At 56.7% G+C, this 27,718-nt stretch overlaps 1 protein-coding gene across 1 annotated transcript in view; it reads right to left on the bottom strand.

The window, feature by feature from the left end:
- The window catches only part of CACNA1I (calcium voltage-gated channel subunit alpha1 I), a 106,227-nt gene that overhangs the window by 38,874 nt on the left and 39,635 nt on the right, over positions 1-27,718 (bottom strand). The window contains exons 5-9 of the mRNA XM_027107711.1: positions 14,295-14,454; positions 7,983-8,298; positions 6,737-6,829; positions 3,016-3,322; positions 204-640 (exon numbers count right to left, since the gene is read on the bottom strand). Coding sequence (XP_026963512.1) covers positions 204-640; positions 3,016-3,322; positions 6,737-6,829; positions 7,983-8,298; positions 14,295-14,454 — 1,313 coding nt within the window. The remainder of the gene's footprint in view (positions 1-203; positions 641-3,015; positions 3,323-6,736; positions 6,830-7,982; positions 8,299-14,294; positions 14,455-27,718) is intronic.

The raw sequence follows: 27,718 nt of genomic DNA, 5'->3' as shown, positions 1-27,718 counted from the left end.
GCTCAGAGGGAAAGGAACCACATCCCCCTGTCCACAGCCCAAGGGGCCATTCGGTCACTTGTTGACCCTGAGCTCCACCCCCTCTGTGCCTGGCCCTGGGCTGGGCACTGAGGTCACGTGGCTGAAGGGGACGCAGGTCAGGGGAAGACAGACAGACGGCGGGCGTTCGACAGGCCCCGCGGGCCCCGCCTCCCGACACTCGCCTGCTGGTGGTGCTCAATGCCCATGCTGACGGTGTTGACCAGGATGGCCATCATGATGCCCCGGTTGAAGTACTTGCTCTCCACGATGCCCCGCAGCTTGGCTCGTGTCTCCCGCCACACGTCTCCGCACAGCCAGGCAGCCCCATCCTCCTGCCCCTCCTCGTCCTCCTTCTCCAGCTCCAAGGAGGCCCCGTCCTCACCGTTCCGGGCCCCGGGCTCGCCGGCCTCGTCCTCGCCGCCGCCCGAGCCCCCGGAGCCTGAGCCCCCGGAGCCTGAGCCCTCCTGGCCCGAGTTGCTGCTGCCCAGGCCTGAGGGCGGCCGGCCCGCCTCGTGCTGGCAGCGGGGGCAGCTGGCGGGGTCGGAGGCCAGAATGGCAGAGACGGGCTGCACCGGCGTGTGGAGCGTCGAGTCCGGGGGGCTGTGTCGGGGGCACAGCTCTGGAAAAGAAGCCGAGGCCGGGGTTGGTGCCTCGGGTCCCGCAGGAGGCGGCCCCCGCGCGCACTAGGCCCGGCCCAACCTGGGTTACCACTCGTGTGTGCCCACAGGGTCTGCCTGGAAGCCGCCAGCCCTGCCTGGAGGCCAAGGGGCTCGTGGGTCCTGGGGAAACAGCTTCACCCTCTGGGCTTCGTTGGCCCCCGAGGAAAAGCTGGCACCAGGAACACCCACACACCGGGGCCACGGGGCGGATCCTGTGGTTAATACGCGGGATGAGCCCAGAGCCGTGTCCTGCCCTGTCACTTCCCGCCCCGTGGCCCCAGTCTGGTCACTGAAAGACCCTTCAGAAACCCCAGCCCCTCCCCACCGTCCTCTTCATGATATCATGGAGCTTGGAAAACGGCTGAAAAGGCCATTGTGGAGGGTAGACACCCCTCAGAGGAAGCCAAGGTGGCCTCGGCATTCCTCAATTCTCCCGCCCGTGTGGGGGGCCTATCACCAAGGAGGAAGCGTGGAGCCGGGGCAGGGGCAAGCACTTGCTCTAGAAGCACCACCCCCTACGACTCCCCCCGACACAGCTGAGTCGGGGTTAACCCTGGGAGGGGGCAGGAGCTGTCATCCCCCCAGCTGCCCAGGGAGAGTGCGAGAAGCTGGGCCAGTCTTGGACCCACGTTCTGTGATCTGTGAACCATTTCAAAGGGGTGTCAGAGGGGCTCTTTCTGGATAGTTTGGTTCCTTCTTTATATTTGTCTGTGTTTTCCTAGAATACACAGGTTTGGCTTGAGGAGCAAAATATAAATAAATGCCGTTAAAGGGAAAGAAAAACCTGTAATGTCTACCGTCCATTTCCACACTTGCTTCCAAACACCTCCCTGTGTCTGGACAAGGCTCTCTGACTCAGTCACCCTCTACACCGGTGGGGCAGCAGGAAGCCCAAGGGTGGGCCACGTCAGTGCTGGAGGTCACGGCAAAGCCCTTCCCAGCCCAACTGTACATGGGGCTGGGCCCCCTGACACTTGTTTCCCAAGGAAGGGAGATGGGGGAGGCACGAAGGCCCAGGGCAGGGGGCACGGCCTCCCTCTAGAAGCCTGTCTAGGGCTTCTCTCCACGAGGTTTCCACGGAGAGGGCGATGGGCGGCAGCAGGAAGCCCTGAGCTGTAAACACCCCTCCCCGCGTCATCCAGGAACGCGGGGTGCCAGCCTTGCCCGCCCCCAGCTCCCCTGTCCACGTGCTGGGCCAGCCCACGGGCCACCTGGAGCCTCCAAGACCACGCCTGGATGGCTGGCCGCCAGCTTGCCTCCGAGAACCTCAGGTTCCCAGAACGTGAGACCTGCAGGGGCAGGGCCTGGGGGTGGCCGGCTCCCACAGCGCACGGCCTCATCCTCACTCCACGGCGGGGAGCCGGGCCGTCCACCGTCACAGCTGCGCCTACTCTGGGCTGATGCCGGCTGACTTCCTTGTGGGCACTGCCTGGGGGCAGGACTGGGCCTGGGGTGGGGCCCACCTCCTGTTCCTGTGGCCCTTTGCCTCCTCCTACGGGAGCGGTTCACGTCCCGTGAGAGGTGGGCTCAGCAGAGCCTGCAACTCTGACGTCCCCAATGCCGAGCTTTGGTCACTGACACTGTGACCTTAAGGGACCCCCTTCATCCCTCTGGACGTTAGTTTTCCCATCTGAACACTGAGGCTAATACTACTCACTCTGCTCCCTTCGCAGGACTGTTTTCTAGAACAGATGAGGAAACAAATGGAAACCCCTTTTTAAGCCTACGCAGCTAACTCTCTGGAACCGTCTACAGTGGAGAAGGAGAAATGGTCCCAAGGCAGGAGCAGATCACAGTGTTCGTGTGTCCCCAGCATGCCCCGCCTCTCCCTGCAGGGCTGGCCACGGCCCTTTCATTCCAGGTGCCTGACATGCTGCTCAGGTGTGCTAGCAAGCCGGCAGGCGGTCACAGGAACCCATGGGGGATCAGCGGGGTGAGAACGGAGACAGGCTACAGTGGTGGAGGGATTTTATAGTTTCACAAGACTAAGGACAGGCTATTGTTCATTCTTTCAAGCGTGGTTCCCAGGGCGGAGGTTGAGTCTCTGTGCACACGTGGGATCCGAAGAAAATTCCTCCAGGGCAGGGCTAGGTCCCCCAAGCGCAGGGCTAGCCCAGGCCAGGCACCAGCAGGTGGTCAGGAAAGGGGGCAGGGAACCCGGGAGTGTGGACTGGAGCTACCAGGGGAAGGTCCGGGTTCTGAACTTGCTGGATACCTCTGCTTGTGCTGGGAAGACAGGGCACGTTTGCAAACAGTGCTCTTTCTGAGTCCCCAGCTAGAGGCACACGAGGCCTGCGCAGGGCACCCTGGAGGTCAGGGGAGGTGGGCCACTTACTGTAGTGCCTGGGCTCCTTGACGTGGGGCTTGGGCTTGGTGGAGCCGGGTGCCCCCGGGGCCTGGCGCCGCCTCTGCAGGGCCTGGTAGAGGCCCAGGGCCCGGCGCTTGGCCTTGCGCAGGATGTGGCAGACGTACTGGAAGATCTCCTCGTAGCAGTCGCCGGGCTCGGCATAGCTGGCCACCGTGCTGGAGGACAGGTCACGCTGCCGCTGCTCCAACATCAGCCGGTGTTCCCGCTGCTTGGTCTCCGAGAACTGGGTCGCTATGACAACGAGGCACAGGTTGATCATGAAGAAGGAGCCCACCTGTGACCAACGGGAGGAGAGGACAGGGACAGAGGGGACGGTGGGGTGAGAGGAGGTGGGAGCAGGGGCGGGAGGGTGGGAGAGGGAGATGGAGAAGGAGGAAGAGAGACGGGGAGACGGCGATGGAGACGGGGAGACGGCGATGGAGACGGGGAGACGGCAACGGAGACGGGGAGACGGGGAGACGGCGACGGAGACGGGGAGACGGCGACGGAGATGGGGAGACGGCGATGGAGACGGGGAGACGGCGATGGAGACGGGGAGATGGCAACGGAGATGGGGAGACGGCGATGGAGACGGGGAGACGGCGATGGAGATGGAGGGACGGAGGCAGGGCGAGAAGCAGAGGGATACAGAGGCCGAAAGGAAGACCGGAGGAGGGGCAGGGGCGGATCCCAGACATGGAACAGGGAAAGAGACAGCCAGAGACAGGGGGGTACAGACAGACAAGGGCAAGGAGGGACACCAGGGGAGAGTGAGACAGGCTCAGAGAGGACAGAAACGGAGGGTGTGGGAAGCACAAAGTGACGGGCGGGTGGGGACAGGGAGAGAGGAGGGGAGGGCGGAGCGCCCAGAGAGACAGAGAGGCACGGGCACAGATAGGGACAGGAAAAGAGCGCTGAGGCCTTGCTCTGGGAGGAGGCCGGGGCTCAGGACAGCGGTGGCCCAGGCAGCTCCCCAGGCCCCCCTGAGGCCTGCTTCCAAGCCCTCTCCCCTCAGGCCCCTAGGCCTTGGCCACGGCTGCCCTCCCACCTGGGACATCAGCGCTGAGGGCAGGGAGGGAGGCACAGCCCCCCTCAGGCTACCCGGGCCCTGAGTCGCACCCCAGCCCTGCCTTCACTACGGCCCTGACTTTGGGCCTCCAGACAAGAAAAGACAAGCTTCCCTCAGAAAGGGCTTAGCTGGGCATCTTTATCTGGGCTTGGATGGGGAAAGGCTACCTGGCTAGTGCTAGGAATCTGCCACCTCAAGTCCCAGGGCCCAGCTCCAGGGGCCACCGCAGGCAGAAGAGCCCCAGTTTCCAGAGGCAGGCGCCTCCCAGGCACATGCTAAGCCTTTGAACAGACTCAGCGGCAGACTCGCACCTGCCAGAGGGAGGGGGCAGTGTGCGTTTCACCCTCCTCCAGGCTGCCTGCCAGAAGGTTCCTGTAGGCCGCAGCCCCAGTCACTGATCCCCCTTCCTTCCTCTCCCCCACAGCATAGCTGGGGAGCTGGGGCTCAGGAGGGGTTGCGGGAGCGGGGGGGCTTCCTGGCCCAGAGGACTCTGGGAAAACCCCCTGCCTCTAGAGTAAGAAGATGCCTCACTCATTTGCTCTCTCCGCATTTCCTGGAGACCCGCTCAGCAGGCCTGTGTGAGGGGCGCGGACCCACCCCGTCCGCTGGGAGTTCACACCTGGCAGCCTCTACCCAGCCCGCCTCTGTGGCTGCTGTCCCTGGGTGACCCGGCAGCTCCCCATTCCCTCTGAACCTCCATTTCCCCATCAAAAACATAAGGCTCGGACGAGCTTAGGACTTCTGCACTCAGAAGGAGTCCTGGGGACCTGCGTGCAAAGGCTGAGGACCCCTCACCGGCTGTGTGGCCCAGGCCAGACACCTCACCTCTCTGGGGCTCAGGGTCCACAGCTGGGAAACAGCAGGTGGCCCTGCGTGGCCAGGGTTGTGAGGGTAAAAGAACGGCACAGTCGCTCAGCCTCTGCTCGCTGGATGCTGGAAAACTCAGCCTCCCCAGCCTCCTACCAGCACCCTTTCTCCCGTGACAGGGCCCCCCGGGCCCAGTAGTCGCAGCAATCATAGCAGCAGGACACGTTTATTGAGCATGTACTGTGTGCCAGGGGCTGTGCAGCCGCAGGCTCTGTCTCCTCTAACCCTCCCCAGGGCCCGTGAGCCAGGTGCCATCACTGTGAGCTCAGGGGGCTAAGGGTCCTGCCCAGGGTCATGCTGGGAGTTACCAACCCCAGACTCCACCCCTAAGTCCATGAGGAGAAGCCGATGAAGCGTCCTCCAGCCTCTCTCTGGAACTCAAGGCTCCTCTCGCAACCTCAGTGGTTCACAGTCCCCCCACTGCAGGATTCCGTCTGGCCTCAGGGTCTCTGTGAGGCGCCCCCTGCCCAGAAGGCTCTTCCTCTGGCTCTTCCCCCTCCAGCCTTTAAGGCTCAATTCTGCCATCACCTCCTCCAGGAAGCCTCTCCCTTTCCCTATCCCTCCTCCAAGCCGGGTGAGAGGCCTCCTGTGGGCTCCCTCAGCCTCTTGGGCTTCCTTCGGTGGTGGCTCCTAAGATGCAGGCTGGTACCTGTCTGCTGTAGCCCATCTTCCCCCACAAGGCTGTGAGCTCCCAGGGGGCAGGGAGGGCCTGACTCACTGCTCAGTACCCAGCACTCGGCTCAGGGCCTGGCGCAGAGCAGGCTTCCCCGAATGTGCTAGGGAATGAACAAGCCAGTGGATGGACGGCAATGCTGAACAAAGCCTGGGCCCCTCTCTTTCTCTCTAGGGCGTCTCCTCATGGGTCCAAGGCCCCAGCACCCCCAGGAAGGCATCAAAGCTAAGCCAACAGCGGGGGTGTCTCAGGTCGGCTTCTGAGCCCCCGGGTCAAAGTCCCAGCAGCCCAGGATGGGGTGCTGCCCTGGAGTCCCAAGCGCGCTCTCTCCCACGGCCAGGAAACCAGAGATCCCAGCCCTGCAGCAGCAGGGGGCCAGCAGCGACTCTCCCAGGAGGGAATCACCTTGACATCTGGGGACTGCGCTGTGGCTGAAGCTGCGCCCGGGCGTGACAAGGTGGATGAGCTCGTTCTGGGGAGACCGTGCAGGGGAAGGCGGGAGGGGCCGGCCAGACAGCGGGCCCTCTCTGGGGGCAGAGAGAACACCCCTTCCTCTCCAGGTCTCCCCCACAAGACAGAGCTGCCCGAGAGCTGGGAGTCCCTCCGAGAATTTCAGGGAGTTCTACCAGTTCACAACCAGACTCAGCCTCCCCTCCAGACCCTGCCCGGGAAGCAGCCCCGGGCTTCCGTTTCACAGCATCTCATCTTCCCACCCCAGGAAACGAGGGAGGTGCTGGAGCCCTTGAGACGCTCCCATCCTGAGGCTGCATCCCTGCTATGGTCATAAAAGGATGTATTCCCAAAGACTACGAGGCAGAGAAACACAGGCAGGAGCAGCGGGTGGACTTAAATGCCCAGAAATGAGAAGAGAAGGCAATCGGAAGTGATGGATGCCTCCACGGCCACCCCGACGAGCTCCCTCAGCCACCTGCTGCTCGGCTGCATTTACAAACCGCCCCTCCTGCTCTCTCCCACTCAGCACTCGGGCTCTGCAGGGGCACCCTGGGGACTCCCAAAGAGCCCCGCCCCCACTCTGGGGTCCCCTGGCCCATGGGTCCCTGAGCTTTTGCCCAGAGAGCCCCAGCTCCCCTGACACTTACTATGATCAGCAGGATAAAATAGATGAAGTTGTAGAAGGAGTGCGCGTCCATCACGTAGTACATGATCTCCACCCAGCCCTCCAGGGTAATCACCTGCAGCCAGGACGGAGCAGAAGAGGAGAGCGAGAGCCTGAGACGGCTGAGCCTCCAGGAAGGCGGGCAGCAAAGGGGAAGCTGCCCCAGACAGAAGCCCCGCTGCGTGCCGGGACACTCGACACGTGTCCCCCCTCATACTTCTCCCAAGGGCTCCACGGGGCAGCCATCCCCATCCCCAACACGCAAGTGAGGAAACGGAGGCTCAGAAGGGTAGGACACTCGCCCAATGTCACACAGCCAGGAAGGAGTGGACGAGGGACTTAACCTGGTGCCTCTCGCTCCAGAGCCCCCCACCTTCCAGTCTTCCACACCAAGGCAGAAGGACTGGAAGCAGGGGGCCCTGGGCTGCGGCGCCAGCTCACCCCCTGGGCCACTCTCTGAGCCTCGGCTGCTTCTTCAGTGTGTGGGATCAACAGAGCCTACCTGGCAGGGTCAGGGCGCAGCTCAGGTGAGCCCGGGACGGGGGCTGTGAGAAGCCTGGTGTGACTCTGTCGCCCATGCGCTTTCCCAGAGAGGAAAGCAGAAGAGCCTTGGGCGAGACGAACGCCCAGTGCCCCCAGCACCGCGGTCTTGTTCGCTTCTGGCAAATGCACAGAGCGTTTGCCAGGTCACTGCCACCCACCTTCTCGGGGCCGAAGGGACCCAAAACGCAGCTGCTGGGCTGTGATGACATCACACCTTGCAGCTCTGAATTCTGTGATCCTGTTGCTCCCCAGAGCGAAGCGTGCCAAGCAGACCCCTCAGCGGCTTCTCAGCCACCACCCTCTGCACCTGCCCCATCCTTCCTTCTGACGACAGCAGGAAGGCAACCTTGACTGAGCACTCACTGCACACCAGGCTCGGCTGGCATCAATCTGGTTTATTCTTCTCAGCCACTCAAGGTCGGGGGGGGCAGCTGTTATTACCCCCATTTTAGAGATAAGAAAACTGAGGCACAGAGGCATCAGGCAATACACCCGAGGGCCTACAGCCCTTTCTTCGAACCTCAGTTGCTCTGTCTGTAACATGGGCTGATAGTGCCTGTTGTGCCAGCAGGACGGGTAGGTTTCAATGACACGGGTGGCAAACCCCCAGCACAGAGCCCCGCCTGCCAGGTGAAGCTGCTCACCCCACCCAGCATGGGGGCCGGCGCCAGGCCCGAGGGCCCCACCTGGAAGATGACGATCCAGGCGTAGCCGATGTTGTCAAAGTTGATGGCGCCCTTGTGGGGGTTGGCGCTGCCTGTGCGGCACACATTGTAGTAGCGGTTCCAGTTGACACAGAGCCCACTGGCGTTGAGGTCCTGGCGCCCCGCCCCAAAGTCATAGACGTCATCCTTGGACAGGCAGCACTCGCGGCCCTGCTCCTTGAGCGGGGGAATCTCGTGGCAGCCCATGATGCCGTTGTCCCCCGACAGGGAGCAGATGAAGGGCATCTCGTCGTCCTCCTCCGGCTGGTAGTAGGGGGGCAGGGCCACATCCCCTTGTCTGTCCACAGGTGATGGTGGGGAAAGAGGAGAAGGGGAGGGGTCACTGCCACACAGCATGGCAAGACTGGCCCAACATGCCATCATCGCCTCCAGACCTTCGCACATGCTGTTCCCCCTGCCTGGGACACTCTTCCCCCCCTCTGCCATGGTCACCAAAACTCCCACCTGCCCACTGTGGGCAGTTCCGGGGTCCCCCCCCAACACCAAGAGGGAGCCTTCCCTGGGGGAGCCTCAGGGAAGACTGGGCCCTGCACTCACCCCCGTTATTGCTCTTGGGGAAAAATGCACCCAACTCCCCTGGGCGGCTGGAGCTCTTTTAGGGAAAGGACTGGGTCTCAGCATCCCTAGTACCCACACACTGTGGTCGGAGCAGAGTAGGTGCTTAATATACAAATGCTGAATTTTGCTGATTCAACAGATGAAGGTAAGATACCTTCCTGCCCCACCCTCTCCCATCTATGTGACCTTGGGCTGGTCACTTCCCCTCTCTGGACCTCAATTTCTTCATCTGTAAAACAGAGATGACAATGCCTGCCCTGCCCATCCTGTAGAGCTAATCTATGATTCACTGCAATCCCAATCAAAATCTCAACATGATTTTGTCTATGAAACCTGGCCAGATGGTTCTAGGATTTATATGAACGGGAGAGCAGTCAATACAATTTTTTAAAAGAATAAAGATGAGTGGAGCGCAGTCCTCCAGGAGAACAAAATACTCTACAAGTATGATTATTATTAGAGTGTGGTATTGCAACAGGAACAGAAAGAATTGTGGAACATCACAGAGCACAGGGACAAACCCAGGTATAAAAGACAACTTAGTATATTATAGAGACACCTTTTGAGGTCCATGGGGAATGGAAGGACTAGTCAGTAAATGGTGTTAAGACATTTTCTATCCATGTGGAAAATAAAAAAGTTAGATCCTGGGCTTCCCTGGTGGCGCAGTAGTTGAGAGTCCGCCTGCCGATGCAGGGGACACGAGTTCGTGCCCCTGTCCGGGAAGATCCCACATGCCGCGGAGCAGCTGGGCCCGTGAGCCATGGCCGCTGAGCCCGCGTGTCCGGAGCCTGTGCTCCGCAATGGGAGAGGCCACAACAGTGAGAGGCCCGCGTACCGCAAAAAAATAAAAATAAAAAAAAATAACAGTGAGATCATTTTACATCCATCCAAACAGCAAACATTTCAGGGCTGATAATATTGAGTATGGGGAGAGTGCAAACACGTTAATACACTATTGGTGGGAGTGTAAGTTGACATGACCTTTTTAGAGGGCAATTTGGCAACAACATCCATTAACAATTAACATGTAGACATCCAACCGAAATACATATGGTCCCCAGACAGTTTAATAAAGGCACTACTGCAATTCAGTGGAGAAAGGATGGACTTCTTCATCAGTGGTGCTGGGACAATCGGTCATCCATATAAAAAATGAATCTTGACCCCAACCACAGGTCGTACTAAAAATTATTTGAAATGGAATATAGACCTAAATGTGAAAGATAAAAACAAGAAAGCTTCTAAAAGAAAACACTGGAGGACAGTTGGTAACCTTGGGTTAGGAAAAGATTTCTTAAACTGGATACAAAAAGCATACTAGGAAAATGATTGCTATCTGGTCTTCATTACAACTGAGAGCTGCTGTTTGTCGATCAAATGACACCATTAAGAGAGTGAAAGCAGAAAAAGAACAAAAAGAAAAAATTTTTAAAAGGAAAAGAAAAAACAGAAAAATATAAAGGAACAAAATTTTCTAAAGAAATAAAAAACAAAAATATTTTAAAAAGGAAAAAGAGTGAAAACAGAAGAAAAACAAAAAGAAAAAAGAAAAAAATTTTAAAGACAATAAAAGAAAAACAGAAAAAATATATAAAGGAACAAAAAGAACTTTTTATTTAAAAAGAAATAAAAAGGAGAAAGAAAAAAATTTAAAAGAAAAATAACAAAATTTAAAATATTTTTTAAAAAAAAGAGTGAAAACAGAAAACTTAGACTGGAATCAAATATTTGCAATATATATATATCCACCAAAGGACTCAAATCCAGGATATAAAGGTCTGCTACAAATTTATAAGAAAAAGAAAGGCAATCCAACTTTAACATGGCAAAAGACCATACAAACACTTCACAAGGAGATACACCAATGGCTGATAAACACACGGAAAGGTGCTTATTACCACTAGTCATCAGGGAAATTCAAATTAAAACCACAATAAGGCACCTCTGCACTCTCACTAGAATAGTAAAAATTAAAGGACTGACAATTCCACATGTTGCTGAAGGATGTAGGGCAACTGGAACTCTTAGACTTTGCTAGCGAACATTTAGTGCAACCATCCTGGAAAACAGTTTGGCAAAATCTACTAAAGCCGGGCTTCCCTGGTGGCGCAGTGGTTGAGAGTCCGCCTGCTGACGCAGGGGACACGGGTTCGTGCCCCGGTCCGAGAAGATCCCACATGCCGCGGAGCGGCTGGGCCCGTGAGCCATGGCTGCTGAGCCTGCGCGTCCAGAGCCTGTGCTCTGCAACAGGAGAGGCCACAACAGTGAGAGGCCCGCGTACCGCAAAAAAAAAAAAAAATCTACTAAAGCCAATAAACATATGCACTCCCTTAACCCAGCAATTCTACCCCTGAGAATTTACCCAAGAGAAGGAATGGCCATATCCACCCAAAGACATGGACAAGAGTATTCATCAGTCATAGAGCCAAAGAACCAGAAACCGCCCAGATCAACGGGAGAATGGAAAAACACATAGTGGTATATTCACTCGGCAGAATCCTCACAGCAGTGAAAAAGAAGGAGGGACTTCTCTGGTGGTCCAGTGGGTAAGACTCCACGCTCCCAAAGCATGGGGCCGGGTTTGACCCCTGATCAAGGAACTAGATCCTGCATGCATGCTGCAACTAAGAGTCTGCATGCCACAACAAAGATCCCCCATGCCACAACTAAGACCCGGCACAGCCTAAATAAATAAATATTTTTTTAAAAAAATAAGTAATCTAGAGATGATTTTTTTTAAAAAAATGAAAAAGGAAATACACAAGCAACAACTTGGGTGAACCTCACAGACACTGAGACAAAGATGCAGACACAAAAGGTAACGGCCTATATGATTCCATCTAAAGAAACCTCAGAAACAGGCAAAGGGAATCTATGGTGATAGAGGTCAGAATAGCTGCTACTTTGGGGTGAGGGGGAAGGTGACTGGGAAAGGGCAGGAGGGAGCCTTGCTGGGGACAGTGAGTTTCTCAGGGTAGATTTACAGTGATGTGCAACCCAGGTTAAAACCTCACTGAGCACTTAATAGCTGTGCCTGCTACTGAGTGTAATTTATACCTTAACCAAAAAAAGTATTTTAAAAAAATGGACACAGGGGCATACCTCGGGTTTTTTGAGCTTTTCTTTATTGCACTTCTTACAAATTGAAGGTTTGTGGCAACCCTGTATCGAGCACGTCTGTCGGCGCCATTGTTCCAACAGCATTTGCTCACTTTGTGTCTCTGTCACGTTTTGATTATTCTTGTAATATTTCAAACTTTTATTATTATTATATTTGTCGTGGTGATCTGTGATCAGTGATCTTTGTTGTTACTATTACAACTCACGGAAGACTCAGATGACGGCTAGCATCTTTTGGTAATGAAGTACTTTTTAATTGGGGTATGCTCTCTTTTTAATATTATTGCACAATCAATAGACTACAGTATAGTGTGAACATAATATGTACTGAGAAACCAAGAAAGTCGTATGACTCGCTTTACTGTGGTGGTCTGGAGCCAAACCCGCAATATCTCTGATTTGACTAGACATTATGAGTCTAGCCATTGATCACAAAGATCGCAAGCATACACGATGCTCCCTGCAGGCTTGTATGTAAGAGCAAAAACTTGGAAACCTCGCAAGGTCCATCAACAGAAGCTGGCTCGCCAGCTTCTTATTCATTCGTGGAATAAGGAACACTGATGAAAAACACACTCAAGACACGCTGCCAGAGCCATTCTCAGTTTTAAAACCTGTCTGGGGTGTAAATAGTCGTGTGTGTGCATTAATGCCTAGACAGAATCGGCAAGAAGGGACCAGATGCTTTGCAGAGGACACCAGACCAGGGCTCAGATTCCGGGCCCTGCCACTTCCTAGCTGGGTGACATCGTCCTGATTCTGTGCTCATCAAGAACACTCCGAATGACCACCTGGGGTCTCCTGAGGGGCTCATGTGCCTGGAGGGATGCTTCGTGCACACTCCCCGCGGGGCAGTCACAGCGGGCTTTAGAGTCAGGGGAACCCAGGTTCTAATTCTATCTCTCACTTCGCCAAGCTGGGTGCCCTGGAGCAAGATTCTCCTCTCTCAGCCTCCGTTTCCTGGTCTCCACAAGGGATCAAAAGTCAAGCATCACCTCCACGGCCCCTGTCACACAGAAGCGCTTCATCCTTGCTAACCAAGTAAATAAACTGGTCTAGAGATACCCAACAACCAAGAAAATAAACGCACAAGTGACATAATTGCAGACAGAGATAGTACCAAGAAAATCAAGCAGGATAAGGCAATAGAGGGTCTGGGGGAGGGGGATGGTGAGGGAAGGCCTCCAGGACAAGGCGACATCAGGGCTGAGCTGGGATAATGAGAAAGCGGCCATGTTGGAATGACCTAGAGAAAGATCCATATGGCACGGAGGGGCCTGGATGAGACCTGAACCCAAAGCTGAGAGCTCATACCTACCCGTCTCCATCTTTGAAGGCCAGACCAGGAGAAGCAGGGTCCTCCTCTCCTGCTGCCCCAGGCCCTGACTCAGGGCCCACCTCTTCCAAATGACTGACACAGTGAGTGCACCCCTGCCCCCCACAGGGCTCTTACCCACAAGGGTGCCCCGTCCCTGATCTACCCAGGTACCCTACTGTTCCCCCACAGTGATGGGCGGGTCAGTCCCCTTCCCCAGGCTTCCCCCTGGCTCTCCAGCTTAGCTCCATCCTCACAACCAACAATCAGGCCAAGAGGGAGGTCCAGCCCATGCCCGTGCAGTGTCCCCAGGGACAAGAACTGTCCCTCCTGCAGTCCTCGCTCCCCAGGGGCAGGAACTCCACCTTCTGCTGTGTCCTCGGCCCGAGCACAGGCTGGGCAAGAGCTGCCACTTGGATGAGTTTGTCGAGTGACAGGATGAATGAAAATGCTTTTTTACTTCAGTCTCCCTGGGGCCTGGCACACAGCAGGAGTGCACTAACGCCTATCAGTGAAACAAAGTGAAAGTATAGCCCTGTCCAAACACATATGGGCATGTATGTACACTCAGAGACGCTGCTTATCCCTCGTTGCTGAGGTTCTGTAGATGTCACATTTCTCAGATAACTCAACGCAACTCCTCCAAGAGCGAAAGCTTGATTTCTGTTTACACAGCTTTGGACAATCATCTCTCTGAGGAGTTGCTCACCCCACTGCTTTTAGACACAAGTGGGCCGAATGCGAGCTGACCTTTCCCTGGTGACTCAGTCCCTGATAGGAACGTCTGTGCTGTAATTAGAAAGCCAGTTTCCACGTCTGCTTTGAAGGTTTTCTGTCTCTTTATTCCATGTTGTCCCCACTTCTGCTTGGATCTTAGCCACCCTCTTTCCTCTTACCCAACCTCCTTCTCGTTTGCTGCTTCCACTCTTTTGGTCCCAATTCCCAAGTAAGTTAAAACTGTGTGTTAAGTGAGAGTCACTAGGTACTGAATTAGCATCTAAGGGCCTATCTTGGGCTGGGACTTTTTGATACCCAGTCTGAGAGCCCAGAGGACTTCTGTGCTCATTCTGGTGTCCAGCCATTCATGAGAGACCTACCACCAACTCACCTGGGCACATCCCTTAATCTCCCTGTACCACTGGAAATAAGGATCGGGACCAGGTCTCAATGTGGAGACCTTCCTAGCCCTGAAATATTCAGTGCCACTGATGCCCCTGCTAAAGCTGGCCAGGAGCCCGGGGCAGGCGGGTACAGGGTAGGGGTGGAACTGCACTCACATTGTGAAGTTCTCCTCCAGGAAGCAGCGGTTGCGCAGCAGGCCCGCCCAGAGCTGCACGCCGATGATGCCAAAGATGAAGAAGACAAAGAAGCAGAGCAGGAGGACATTCCCCAGCATGGGCAGCGTGTCCAGGAGCAGGTTCACCAGGATCCGCATACCTGAGAGAGGGAAGGGTGGAGGGATGGGCAGACAGGGGCAGAGGTCCCGGAGAGGACAGAGGGAGAGCAGGGTTAGAGGAACAGAGAGGGGGCAGTGAAAGGAGAGGTGGGACATGTGGGCAGGGGCTCCTTACTGTCCTCAGCCTGCTCAGTGGCCACCAGACAGACTTCCTCCTTGGTACCTGCCCCTCCTCCCAGAGGCCACAGAAATGGCTCTGGGCCCCACGACACTTACACTAGATTCTGGGTCAATAGGCAGGCATTTGTGGAGCACCTTTTATGTGCCACGCGCCTTTCTGGGTAATGCACAAATATGATCTCCTTCGTGAGGGTGGTAATATTATCCCTATTTTATAGAAGAGGCAACTGGAGGTTCCTAGAACTGAAGCTACTTGCCCAAGGTCACACAGATAGGAAGCAGCAGGGTCTGGATTTAAACCAGGTGTCCTGACACCAAGTTAGCACTCTTTCCACAACCCTCAAGTACCCGGAGGCCTAGGACTGAGGCCAGCTCATCTCCCTATGCCCAGCACCCACCCAGAATGGGCACAGTAGGCGCCTAATAAGTGTCCTTCATCTCCGGGGCAGTCAGTGGTTCCCTGACCTTGCCAGGACACATCAGTACCAGCCAAAACCACCCTGCTGACCCGCCCACTGCATGATGGAACCAGGCAGACCTCTCAGAGCCACCTACAGAAGAACCCTGGCCAGCCTAGGGACTCAGACCTGGCCTGATGCCAGAGGAAGAGGACTCTTCCTTTCCTAAGAAAGGGCTGCAATGAACAACCCAAGGCAGAGGCAAAACAGAAGATGGGGAAGTGGGAGTGGAGACAGACATCCCCAGGGAGGGCGACGCGTGACCTGAAGCGGGCTTCAGGCAGGCATGGGAAGGGGGGCAGAACGTGTGCTCCTGGGGAGGTCTGACATCCTGAAATGCCTTAGGTAGGGAAAGCCTGTGGAAAGCACATAGAGCTTTAGAGAGATTTACAGAGATTTAGAGAGATTCGGGTTCAAATCCTCACCTGCTAGCCTCTGGGACCTGTGGGACCTGAACCAGTCCCTTCCCCTCTTGGAGGATAAGGCCCCTCAGCAGATGGGCCCAAGAAGACAGCAACCACTCTGCAAAGATTCCCCAGCTCAGGGCCCACAGCCAACTCTCAGCAAACTCCGGGGCTCCCGCCCCACAGAGGAAGTGGAGATGCTCAGCTTCCGGCACTGCTCCACACACTTACCACCCTTCACGTCTGTCTCCCCATCCTTCCCTTCTGCCCCTCCTGCCCTGGACTGACCCATCTGCACCCTCCATGCCCTCTCTCTCCCCGCGGGCTCAGTACCCCAGCTGTGAAAAGGACCCAGCTCTCCCAAGTCTGGGTGACATCATCTGCACAGCTTCAGTAACTGTCTGCATGTCACCCACTCCCTCCTGACTCCTCAGGAAGATCCAGCCAACCCAGTCACTGGAGAATCCGCAGGAATGCAAGCCCCAGACAGGTGGGTCACCTCTGTAGTTTTGCCCAGCTCCCTTTCCCAGTCCTATGAAAACAGCACCAATTCCCCCATTCCAGTCCTGTGGTTTGGGTGGGCTGACATGGAGATCACATGACCTAGGCCTGGCCAATCAGCATAGCCTGTTCCTCTAGCCTCAATGATTGGTCCAGGATGGGCACGTGACTCCATCCAGGACCAATGAGAGTCTGCACTGAGACTTCTGCTGGAACTACAGGAAAAGAGATGCTCTCTTTCTGCAGAGGTTACAAGCTGGGAGGAGTTAAGCCTGGAGCTGCAGGGGCCATTTGCCTCCCGGGAATAATGCCTGCCTGGGGTTGAAGCCAGCCCAAGGAAGGCAGAGCCCAGGACAGAGAGGGAGTGATTCCTGATAACACACTCTACAACACAAATCTGGGCACGTCATCACTATGTATGAAAAGTGTTGGCATTCTTATCAGTTACAGAAGCTGTGGTTTGTGGACCCCTGGCAGGTTGGGGGAGGTCCGTGGAAGGACTACGGAAGGTCCATGAACCTTATGGAATTGCTGTAAAGTATGCAAGTATGATGCCATGAATTTTTCTGGGAAGAAGGTCCACGCAAGTGTCTGTGGCCCCAAAGAGTGTCAAGAGCTGGTGGGTCACCCTTGAGCGCACCCCCCCCCAAGATCCTGTGATTCCTGTGAACCCTGCCTACCTCTGTAGCCTCATCTTCCTCTCTGCCTCCCTCCGTCCCCAGTGTGCATGCTATGTCTAGCAATATCAAATTATTTAAAGTTCCATAAAGCTACCATGGGATTTCACACCTCCATGCTTTTTTATTCATGCTGTCCCCTCTTTCTAGAACACTCTTCTGCCTCTCTTGTGCCTGGCAAACCTCTATTCAGCCACCACATCTCAGTTAAGGGTCTGCTTTCTCTCTGTGAAGACTTTCCATACCCTTTCTAAGCCCCTCTCCCTCTCTTCTGTTCTGGGCAACCTCAGCATCTCTGACCCAGCCTAGGATGGACAGTTGTGCAGGTTGCACAACCTTGGAGGTACCATTTACATCAACATCCAATCTTCTTCTAACCCTAGTGTGTAGTCATCTGTTTACCCTCCTGTCTCTTCCACTTGGCTCTAACCTCCTGGGGGCAGGGCCTGTGTCTATGTCACCTCAGTGTTCTTGGAACCCAGCAGGTCCTGGCCCAGAGCAGAGGCTCAGCCAACATTTATTGAATGACTGCTTGTGAATGAATGATGTGCTAAGTCATAGGGAGGGAGTGGAATATTGGAGAGGGGAGGATGGAAGGATGGTGACAAGGAGAACAGTGGCCCTGTCCAGATTTTTATTTATTCCAGGAGTGATGGCTGAGGTAGTTTTTTTTTTGTTTTTTGAGGTTTTTTTTTTTTTTTTTTGCGGTACGCAGGCCTCTCACTGTTGTGGCCTCTCCCGTTGCGGAGCACAGGCTCCGGACGCGCAGGCTCAGCGGCCATGGCTCACGGGCCCAGCCGCTCCGCGGCATGTGGGATCCTCCCGGACCAGGGAACGAACCCGCGTCCCCTGCATCGGCAGGCGGACTCTCAACCACTGCGCCACCAGGGAAGCCCCTGAGGTGGTTATTCATGAGGGTAGTTATTTGGGATTTGCATCACAAGCTCTGTATGGAGTGATTTCCAATCAATAATTAATGCCCACCCCCATCCTCCCTCCCCACAAAACTAGGTCAGCCTCCTCTTGGGAAAGGCAGTGGGGCTCCTTTGTAAGCTCCTGCTCTCCAATTGAGAGCAAGCCAGGGTGAGTGAAGGCTCAATACCGCACCTCGCCACGTCTGCCCCCCGCCACTGCAGGGTAGCCAGGGGGTGTGCAGAAGAGGGAAGCGAGAAAACAGAGCAAGCACCCTGCAGTCCATCCAAATGTTAATTCAGTTGCAGGCCTTTCTGATGCCCCATCATTCATTCACTCATCAAACACTTATAAATACTGTTGCATACGAGGCACGGTGCTGGGCACATGGGGAAACCAAAATCCTCATTTTTTTACGCCCTCATTTTTTACCCCTGCTGGTAGAGCTTGCAGTCTACCAGCAGGGGGTCAGGGGACCACAGTGTTGGGGAAACGGACCATGCCTGGGCAGTGAGGGCAGCTCCAGGCCCATTCCTGGAGGGGCTGACTCGAGCTGGGCCCTGCAGGATGCCGGGAGCTGTGGCAAAGTCGCAGAGGGGTGACCGTTCAGAGAGGGCATCCAGACTGTGCTTGGGGGTCTAAGGAGGGCGGGGCTCTCTGTTAGGTGGCTGGTCAGGGTGGTCCATGGGCAGATTTCTAAACAGGGCGAGTGCTTGGTCAGCTCTGGGCTTTAAAGGGGAAGGAGTAATCCTGGAGGACAGGACAAAGGCAGGAGGCAAGCACGGAGGGCCAGGTGGCAGCTGTGAGAAGGGGTGAGATCAGAAAGGCCTGGAGGAGGCAGCTCCTCACCATCCCAGCCCCGCTTCTCCATGTCTGCTCCCCGGGCCCAGCCTGTGTTGCTCAGTTAATTACATTTCTCAGTTCTCCAGGACATTGAAATTCTGAAACGCTCCTGAGAACCTGCCAGGCTGGCTTCCCTGAATGGCAGCCCGGTCCCTCCTCCCCTCCTGCCACCCTCTGCTGAGCTGGGCCGCAGCTCACTTCACAGCCCCCCTGGGGCCCGGGGAGTCCCAGGGCCACAGAGCCACCACATAATTAGCTAATTAGGGGCTCAGAACGAGTTCATCACTTCCGTGCCAGGAAACAGGGGCTACGCGATTAGGGAGCCAGGGAGGACCCCGTGAGAGCCCAGCTAATCCTCCTTTTATGCCCACGGTCAAGTAAGTAATTAGCTAAGGCAAATCTGATGGTTCCACTCTGCCCTCATTTCCCCTGCCACTGGGTACAGGAGAGAGAGAGAGACAGACAGAAAGTGAAACAGAGAGAGAACTGTAGACAGAACAGAGATGGAGAGAAAGCGAGACAGAGAGAGACTGCCTTTAAGACCCATCACCATCTGCCTCGGACCATCCTTCCTGCTCGTCTCCCTCCAAACTGTCCCCCAGCCAAAGCCTCCTCCTCCAGGCAGTCTTCTCTGATTCTCACTCCCAGATACTTAGGAAGGCTTCCTGCATCTAGTTCCCCCATGGCTCTCCTTTTTCCTCTCTCAGGATGAGCTTACCTGGTTCTGCTCTCTTAGTGTGACCTTTGAGGCCTTCAGCCTGGGGTGGGGACCAGGTGTGCCTGGGTGAGGGCAGGCTGCAGGCGACCCACGAGCGTGGTTGAGGGCCCTGCTTCCCTAGTTAAGAAGGGAAAGAGGACCCCGGAGTCCTCAGAACATTCAGTGTAGCCCCTGCCCTGATGAGCACGCAGGGCATCAACCCACAGCAGGACATCTGGGCCCCAGTCCTGGCTGGGCGTCCTTGAAACGGTTTCCCCTCTCTGGGGCCCAGAGGCCTCATCTACAGAAGAGGACGGGGGTTCCTGTCCAGCCTCAGAAACACCCCAAGGCCAGGACACCTCCGAGTGGGGTGCCCCCAAAGTTAGAAGCCTCCAGCAGCCCAGCCACCCCCGTGGGGAAAGTGTAAATCTTCATCCCAACTGCCCCCATCCCCCCTTCACAGGCCCCCACAGCCTGGCTCCAGTCTATCTCCCAAGCCTCGCCCCCCACGCCCTCCACGCCACACCTGAACCCGCTGCTCCAGCCAGACAGCAGACGCGCCCGGCGCCCTGGCTCCCCACCTCCGCACACTCTGCCCCCACTCACACCGCCCCCCACTCTCTGCCACAAGGGGTCCTTTGCTATTGTGCTGCCGGGGGCAACGCCAGGGGCACTTCCCACGGCAGGACGGGGTCCATGCTGGAGCCAGACTGACCCACTTCCAGTCCCTGGAAAGCCCAGCTTCTGGGTCACCGTCGGGCCCTCAAAGTCGCCCAGAAGTCCATCTCGCCTCCATTTTTAAAACTCAGCTGCGTGGTCGCCTCTTCTGGTCCCCAGGCTGAGCTCGTGCTCCCGCAATGAGCTGTCACAGCCCCGTCCTCCCTCCGTCACAGCGCTTGTTACGCTGTCGGCCTTCACCGCAGCTCTGCCCTCCTCTCCCCGCCGGAAACCAGGAGGGCAAGGCCCACTGGGGTGTTCCGCATCCTCCGACCCAGCCCAGGGCCTGGCACAGAGCGGCCCCTCCGAGGAGGGCAGCTTGAACGAATGTAGGAGTGATGGCTGAGTGGACGGATCATTTCAACAAGTGTTTAGTGAGGGCCTACTACGTGCCAGGCACTGTTTTAAGCTCTAAGGATACATCCGTTTAAAAAAACACACAAAAGGTACTTCCCTGGAAGTCCAGTGGTTAAGACTCCTAGCTTCCACTGCAGGGGGCAAGGGTTCCATCCCTGGTCCTGGAACTAGGATCCCACACACCACACGGCACGGCCTAAAACACAGAAATACACACACACACACACACACGCACACACACCCCAAATCCCCTGCCCTTGTGAAGCACACATTCTAGGTAGGGGTAGGGAGAGACAGAAACAGCACACATAATAAGTAAGTACATTTCCTCATTTGTTGGGTGGTAAGTGCTACGAACTCAAAAAGTAGCATGGGGGAGGAGATGGGGAGGGCCGGGCTGGGGCCGGGGGTCAGGCTGGTATAAAACGGGGGCCAGGAAAGGCCACACCAGCAAGATGCATAGAGCAGCTGTGCGCACAGCCGGGGGAAGAGCTCTCCAGGCAGAGGGAACAGCCAGGGCAAAGACGCGAGGGAAACGGGGCTGCCTGCAAGTGAATGTGAAACTCTGGCTTCGACTCGCTCTGAGTGTTGTGGGCAGAAGAGACACATGGTCTCCCAGCTGCTGGGGAGAAAATGGACGGTGTGGGCCAGGGAGGAGGAAGGAGGCCCGTTAGGAGGCGCCAGCCTGCAAGATGGTCTACAAACACACCTGTGTGACCCTGGCACATGCAGACGCATCTCTGGAAAGGGTACCGGGCCTGTGGGCTGCATGGCCAGGAGGGTGACAGTGGCCACATGGTGGCTGCTTCCCGAGGGCAGCCCCTGCCTTCCCCTGGGACAGAAATGGGGAGCACTGAGGGGGCGCCCAGGAGAGATGCGGCCTCTGCCCGGTGCCCTCCCTGCTGAGATTGCCTGGGCCAGACGCTGGGCTTCCTCCGTGACTCTCCAGGGTGGGGACCAGGGCTTCTGCCCACCTGTCCTCTCCACCCTGCCTGGCCCGGCCCAGCCATTGCTCACCTGCCATCCTGATATGCAGAAGTGGCTGGTCCTGACATGGCAGTGGAGGGGGTCATGGCTGGGCTCAGGAGACCTCTTGAAGGTTGAGCCGAGGGTGGGATGTGGATGCGGGCGGTAGAGAGGAACCCAGGCATCTCCGAGGTTGGGGGCCTGAGACTAGAGGCATGGAGCAGCCCTCAGTAAAGATGGGGGTCCGCGGGGATGGGTGGGGTCTGGGGTGCGTGGTGTACACCCATGTGAAGTTGCTTCGTAAGATCTCAGGGTCCGGGGTTCAGGAGAGAGAAGTATGGCCTGGAGCGTCACGTGGGTGGCATCAGGGTAGAAATGGTCTCTAGGTGGCATCTAAGCCAGGAGCTGGGGGAGATGGATGACAGATGGGCAAACTGATGGAGCTGCTCAACCTTTTCACCCCTTCTTGCCGGGGACCCCCCAGACCAGACCCTCCGCCCTAAGGAAAGCTGGGCAGCAGCGAGGCAGAGGGCCCTGGTGGCCGTAGGGGGCCAGGAGGAAGACGGGGGTGTGCTTCCTGACAGGCATCTCCCCTGGGGGTCCGGGGTGCTCTCTGCAGACAGGAACTGTCAGCCCACATTAGCGGGGCCGCTCTGCCAGGCCCGGGGCAAGGGGCGCCGAGGCTGTGCTCGGCCTGGGGGCTCCCCTCTCTCCCTGGTCTGGCCAGGTCAGCGGAGGGCGCTGAGCAGCCGGGAGAGGCCGTGTGCTGCCCCTGCCATGGCCAGTGCCAACTAATCAGGGGCACAGTGGGTACCGGGAGGCCGGGCCAGGCAGCATACGGCTGGGCTGCCGAGGACACAGCTACTGGCCCCAGCCCAGCCTGGGAGGGGCCTGTGGGCTGAAGAGGGCCCTCAGTGCCCACTCCTGAGGTAAGAGACAATCCCCAGCAAGGAGTCTGCAGCCCTGCACCCTCCACCTCAGGGGAGGCCTTGGTTTCCTCCCCAAGGCTGTCAGGGCTCACTCCCTAGAGGGTGGGCCTGGTCCTGTGCCACTGAAGGTACCCCGCCACTGGGTACCTTCCTGCCCTTTTACTCCTTCTTCAAACGTCCTGTGCCCCCTCCTGTCTGAAGCCTCCTCAAAGTACGTCGTTAGTGGCCCTTCCCCTCGGCCCTGATGCTTCCATAGAGCACACATCCCCCGGCCCAGAGCTCCTGGCTTGAGGGTCTGCCTACAGAGACGGGGCTGCATCTGAGTCTTCTCTATGACCCCACAGCTGACCCAAGGCCCGGCCCCATTGCCCCTTAGTGGATGCTACTTTGGGTGAACGGATGAATGGATGAATGAATGCATACACAGTGCCTCTCTCCCTTCATCTTGTGTCCTGTCCACGAATCACTCCTTCCTGATTTGCAGAACAGAACTTGACCCCGGCAGAGGAGGTGGCAGGAGGGGGCGGGGGGTCGGGGGGGGTACCTTCACCCCACCCCCACCCCAAGCATCTCTCCTCTCACAGTCCTGGCTGCTCTTTACTGTTCGCAAGCCAGGTTCTCATCAGATGTTCTGGCCAGATGCTCTCCCGCCCACCCCCACCTCTTCTGAAAGGCAGCAGCCCTGGGGAAATCGGGCCCCTCCACTGCCTCTTCTCTCTTCTCTCCCCACCTTCCTCCTCCCTTCCCTTCCTTCCTTGGGGGCTTCCAGACCTTTCTTCCTCAGGGCAGCTGGGGGACCCTTGTGGGATCCAAGGACAGACAGTCTGAAGTCCAAGGTCCTGCACCCCAAGTCCCATTAAACACACATACAGAGTGGAAGTGCTGAGATTCTCATGCAAGCTCTGTTTCAAGGTCCCCCAGCCCCACCGCCAATAGATGCGGAGTATGAGACCCCCACGTGACCAACGTACGGTGTTTGCACCTTCACTGCGCACCTTCTAGGAGCAGATGTCATAAGGATGTTTTGCTGCCCCACAGCCTAGCGAGGAAGGGCTGGGACCCCATTTTATGGATGGAGAAACTGAGGTCCGAGAGGTGGAGCCACTGGCCAAGATCCCAGGCACAAACGCTGGTCTAACTGCTCTGGATGCAGCAGTCTGTAGCCTCAACACTGGGACCCTCCCTCTGTGAAAAGGGCAGGGATGGGGCAGTTCACAGGGCACATGTTCCACACCTGGCACTGCAGATTAACCCACATGATGGTGCTGTGTGCCATCCCCCTTGTGCAGACAGGGGTCCGAAACAAAAGAAGAATCTTCCCCCAGGTCCTGCAGCTAATTAACACAGGACCAAGCTTTGAATGCTGGCAGGGTGACTCAGACACCATGCTCTGCACTAACCATTGCGCCATCCTCCTTCCTGCCCTGACTCATCCCCCTCGGGCTGCTTGGGGCCTGGCACCACGAGAACTCTGCACCCTGATAGTGAAAGGCGTTCGGAGGTCTGGGGCACACCAAACTTGGGGGTAGATGGGAAGAGAAGGGGCCTCGAGGGCATTACTTCAGTCCACGGGGCCTTTCTACTTTGACCTTGGATGTGGGCAGGGGTCTTTCCTGATGCCCTGCAGATGGAGTGGGCGGCTGAGATGGCTACACACTAAAAGGAAAGGAAGGAGGTTGTGAAAAGGAGCAAAAAGCTCTGGCCAGCTGTGTGGCCTTGGGCAGGTTACTCAACCTCTCTCTGACTCAGTTTCCCCATTTGTAAAGTGGGCATCACAATGGTACCAACATCCTAGGGCTGTTATGAAGGTGAAATGATACAGCCCATGTAAAGCATCTGATAAATTTTAGCCATTTATCATTATTAGGAAATCCCTAGAAGATGTGGAATGCTCACCTTCCACCTCCCCATGACATGCAGTCCTCTGCCCAGGCCCACTGTTCCCAGGACAGCTCCTGCTCTCCACCTTGGCACATGCAATTCCACTCCGTCTGCAGGGACCACCCTCCCCAGCCCTCTGTGTCCTTGTTGAGCATCTTCCAAAACCAGCCTCTGCAAAGAGGTCCTGACGCCCCTACCTTCCACCCCCACCTTCCACCCCCAATGCTCCCAGCAACTTCTTCATAATAGTAGCACCTGTTGGCCGCTTACTGCATACAAGGCTCCGTGCTAAGCTCTCTACACACCTGAGGGCATTTCATCCTTACAAAACCATATGGAAATTGCTATTATTAACCCCATCTTATCGTTGGAGAAATAGAGGCCCAGCGTCCCATAACAGCCAGGTGAAAGAACTAGAACCGGGGCCTGTCAGCACAGAGTAAGTCTCCAGTCCTGCCTGCAGCTGGGGCCGGACAGGAGCCTCACCCACAGCACTGTCAGCTCTGCCTCCCTGTCCCTGGGCCCTGCCCAGCCCAGCCCCATCCCAGAGGCCCCTGCACAGAGGTGGCTTCTTGCTGACCCAGGGGTTGTTAGTTGGACTGGGCTCCAGGAAGGGGGCAGGGGCCCAGGCGAGGATCAGCATCCCCAGCAGCTGCCCCTGCGCTCCCCAGGCCTCCCTCCCAACCCCCTGCACAGGCTGGGCAGGGTGTGCAGTGGCAGGGTGCAGATGTGGGCCAGCAGCTCAGACTCAGCCGGCTCAGGCTTTAGCAGAACTGCCCTAGTTTCTTACTGGAGAAAAAAGCACTTTTCATATTTAAATGGCTTGGCCAATGGGCTTTGGGAGGCACTGCAGCTGATTGAGGGGTGTATAGGCTGGGTGAGGCCTGGAGTCCGCTGGTGCCAGGAGGGGGCGCTTTCAGAGATAATCCAGCCCCATCTTGCCAAGGCCCAGAAAGGGATAGCAACTTATGAAAGGTCACACAGCGAGGAACCAGAACCCAGCCTCCTGACTGGCAGTCTAGTGCTTCTTCCCTCCCTCCCTGACCTCCTCCCATGCACTATCTCCTGCCCTTTATCCACCAATGGTTCAGTGTCCAGGACAGACCTGGCAGGAGTAGGGTGGAGGGACATATTTTTAACGAGGTTCTGTAAAGAGCACCACGACTCCCAGGTGCCCCAACCATCCTGGACAAAGTCAGAACCACACATCTAATCAGTCCCTCCTCCTCCTTTGTGCAAATAGGGAAACTGAGGCCCAGAGACACCCAGGGGCTTCCCAGGTCACACAGCAGGCTCCCTGCAGAGCTAAGAAGTAGAAATTACATTCCCTGACAACCCAACTGAGTCTTCCTCGTTGGTCGTGTTTTTAATCTACTTTTTAAACTACAGGCAGCCACCCCCCTCTCCACAGCTTTGCAATTAATAACCCATAATTTCACTTTGCCTAGTCCCAATTCTCTAGCCTGCCATCTAGTGGCCAAATGGAAAGCTACAGGCTATTGTTGAAAAGAAGGCGTCCCAGGGCAGAAGCGGCTCTAAATAAATGGGAGGACCCGGAATGTTCATGGAAACATCTAAGAAAAAAGAAGGCAACCAACCAAACTTCTCGAAGAGACACTTCTAAGACTCTGTGCCCCGCCCCCCATGCCACTCATTCCCCAGTGACCCTGGGCAGAGCTCCTGGCACCTGGGAAGTACGCTGCCCCTTCTGTAAATGAGGGTCTGGATCAGAGGACCTGCTCCAACAGCCTGAGGCTCCTGTTAATCAAGTTGCTCATGAAGATGGATTTATCTTAAGGTCCCTTTCCAGGGGGGCGCATCGGTTCTATTTTGGATCCTGGAGCGCTGTGCCTCCAGGTTCTGAGAAAGCAAGATTCGAGATTCGTCTGTCAGCTGAGAGGCAGAATCAGCTTGGAGTGGAAACAGAACTGCCCACCTCAGGCCACCCTGGGCCTCCCAGCGAAGCCTATTAGAAGGAAAGAGGCCCCTAAGGAAAGAGCCGAACTCCTCTCTGGGCCCTTGGGGCTACCCAGCCTCCAAAATCGGAACCTCCAGGAGCGCAGGGCCCAGCCCCGCCCTTCTCCAGAGAAGTGAACGGACTGGCTCTGGGGACCTGGAAGTGACCCCTACAGCCCGCAGCTGCAAATGAGCTCCTCACGCGGGCAGCGAGAGAGGGCGAAAAGGGCAGGGAGGAGAGGCACGTGGGCCCACACCCCGCACACGTGCACACACATATACATACAGCACATGGTCTCTCATAGATACAGAGACCCTCACACCCACACGCGCGCACACACGCGCACAGGTGTACAGAAACCCACCCGGAGAGAGAGGCCCATACCCTGTGTGTGTATCCTGTCTGCCCCCCACCCAGACCATCTCTTCTGAAATGTCCTGTCACGTCGCTGCTCCCATGCCTGTCAGATCCCGAGACCTGACGGGGGACGCAGAATGCAGAATCGTGTACAAACGCCCCTGTGTGACCCCGGCACAGGCACCCGCATCTCTGGAAAGGGTACCGGGCCTGTGGGCTGCATGGCTAGGAGCGTGACAGTGGCCACACGGTGGCTGCTTCCTGAGGGCAACCCCTGCCTTCCCCTGGAACAGAAATGGGGAGCACAAAGGGGGCGCCCAGGAAAGATGCGGCCCCTGCCCGGTGCCTTCCCTGCTGAGGTTGCCCAGGCCAGACGCTGGGCTTCCTCCGTGACTCTCCAGGGTGGGGACCAGGGCTTCTGCCCACCTGCTCCTCTCCACCCTGCCTGGCCCGGGCACGGCTCACCCACACTACCAGAGTAATCCGCTGTGTCCACTCCACTTCTGCCAGGCGTTTCTAAAACACTCCCTTGCCAGGTCAATCCCCACGCTCCGCTGGGTCTCAGCTGACTCCACCTCAGACCCCCAGTGCCCCCCACTCTGCCCCTCCCTGCACCCCCATAAGCTCCACATGCCTGGCACCCCTCCGTCTGAGCACTGACTGCACAGAACAGCTACTCGATAAACTTGGCCAGCAGGTCCACTTCACACCTATTTACTGAGCGCTTTCCACACACCAGGCATAGTTCTGGGCGCTGAGGGAACAAAGTCTGCCTTGTGGTCAGTTTCCCAGTAGGAGGTGGCGCCTGAGAGAGAGGAACATGCACCCCTGGGCAAGGTGGGCTGGTTAGAAACAGGCTCCAGTTTAGTCCCTCCCACTAACCTGCTGTGTGACCTTGGGCTGGTCATGGCCCTCTCTGGGTCTCATTCTCCACATTTGTTAAAAGGGGTAAAGATGGTTTTGAACAAGTTAATCTTTAAGGAGACTTCTAGGCTTGGTGGCAAGTGGGAAGGACAGAGACAGTCTGCCACCTAGGATGGCCTCTCTGGATGGACAGTGGGAGGGGCAAAGGTGATATAGCTGAACTGCCCCTCCCCCCTCTCCCACAGCTTTGGTTCTCACCGCTCACCCCCAGCCCCACCCCCATCTCTCAACCCCCCTGCCTCAGGACCTTCACAGCAACTCTCAGGGGCCCCTGGAGTTTCCCATCACGTCAAGGCTCATGTGTGGGGAGGTGACCTTGTATATGCGACCTTGAGACTCCAGCACTCCAGGACCCCCTATGTAATTCACCCAACCTGTGCCAACCTGCCCTCCCAGGTCACCTTGCTCCACAAATATCCCAGAGCACAGCCTCCACTGCCCAGCCAGGCCTGTGCGGGCTGACCAACACGCTCTGTGAGCCCAGAGTCAGGCTGGCCCCACAGGCACTCACAGCGGACGGCTGCAGAGAGGTGGGCAGGGCGAGT

This window comes from Aethalodelphis obliquidens, unplaced genomic scaffold (assembly GCF_003676395.1).
Source record: "Aethalodelphis obliquidens isolate GAN/ISIS:26980383/991018 unplaced genomic scaffold, ASM367639v1 scaffold8, whole genome shotgun sequence".
NCBI lineage: Eukaryota > Metazoa > Chordata > Mammalia > Artiodactyla > Delphinidae > Aethalodelphis > Aethalodelphis obliquidens.
This window is presented reverse-complemented; position numbering and strand designations above follow the sequence as displayed.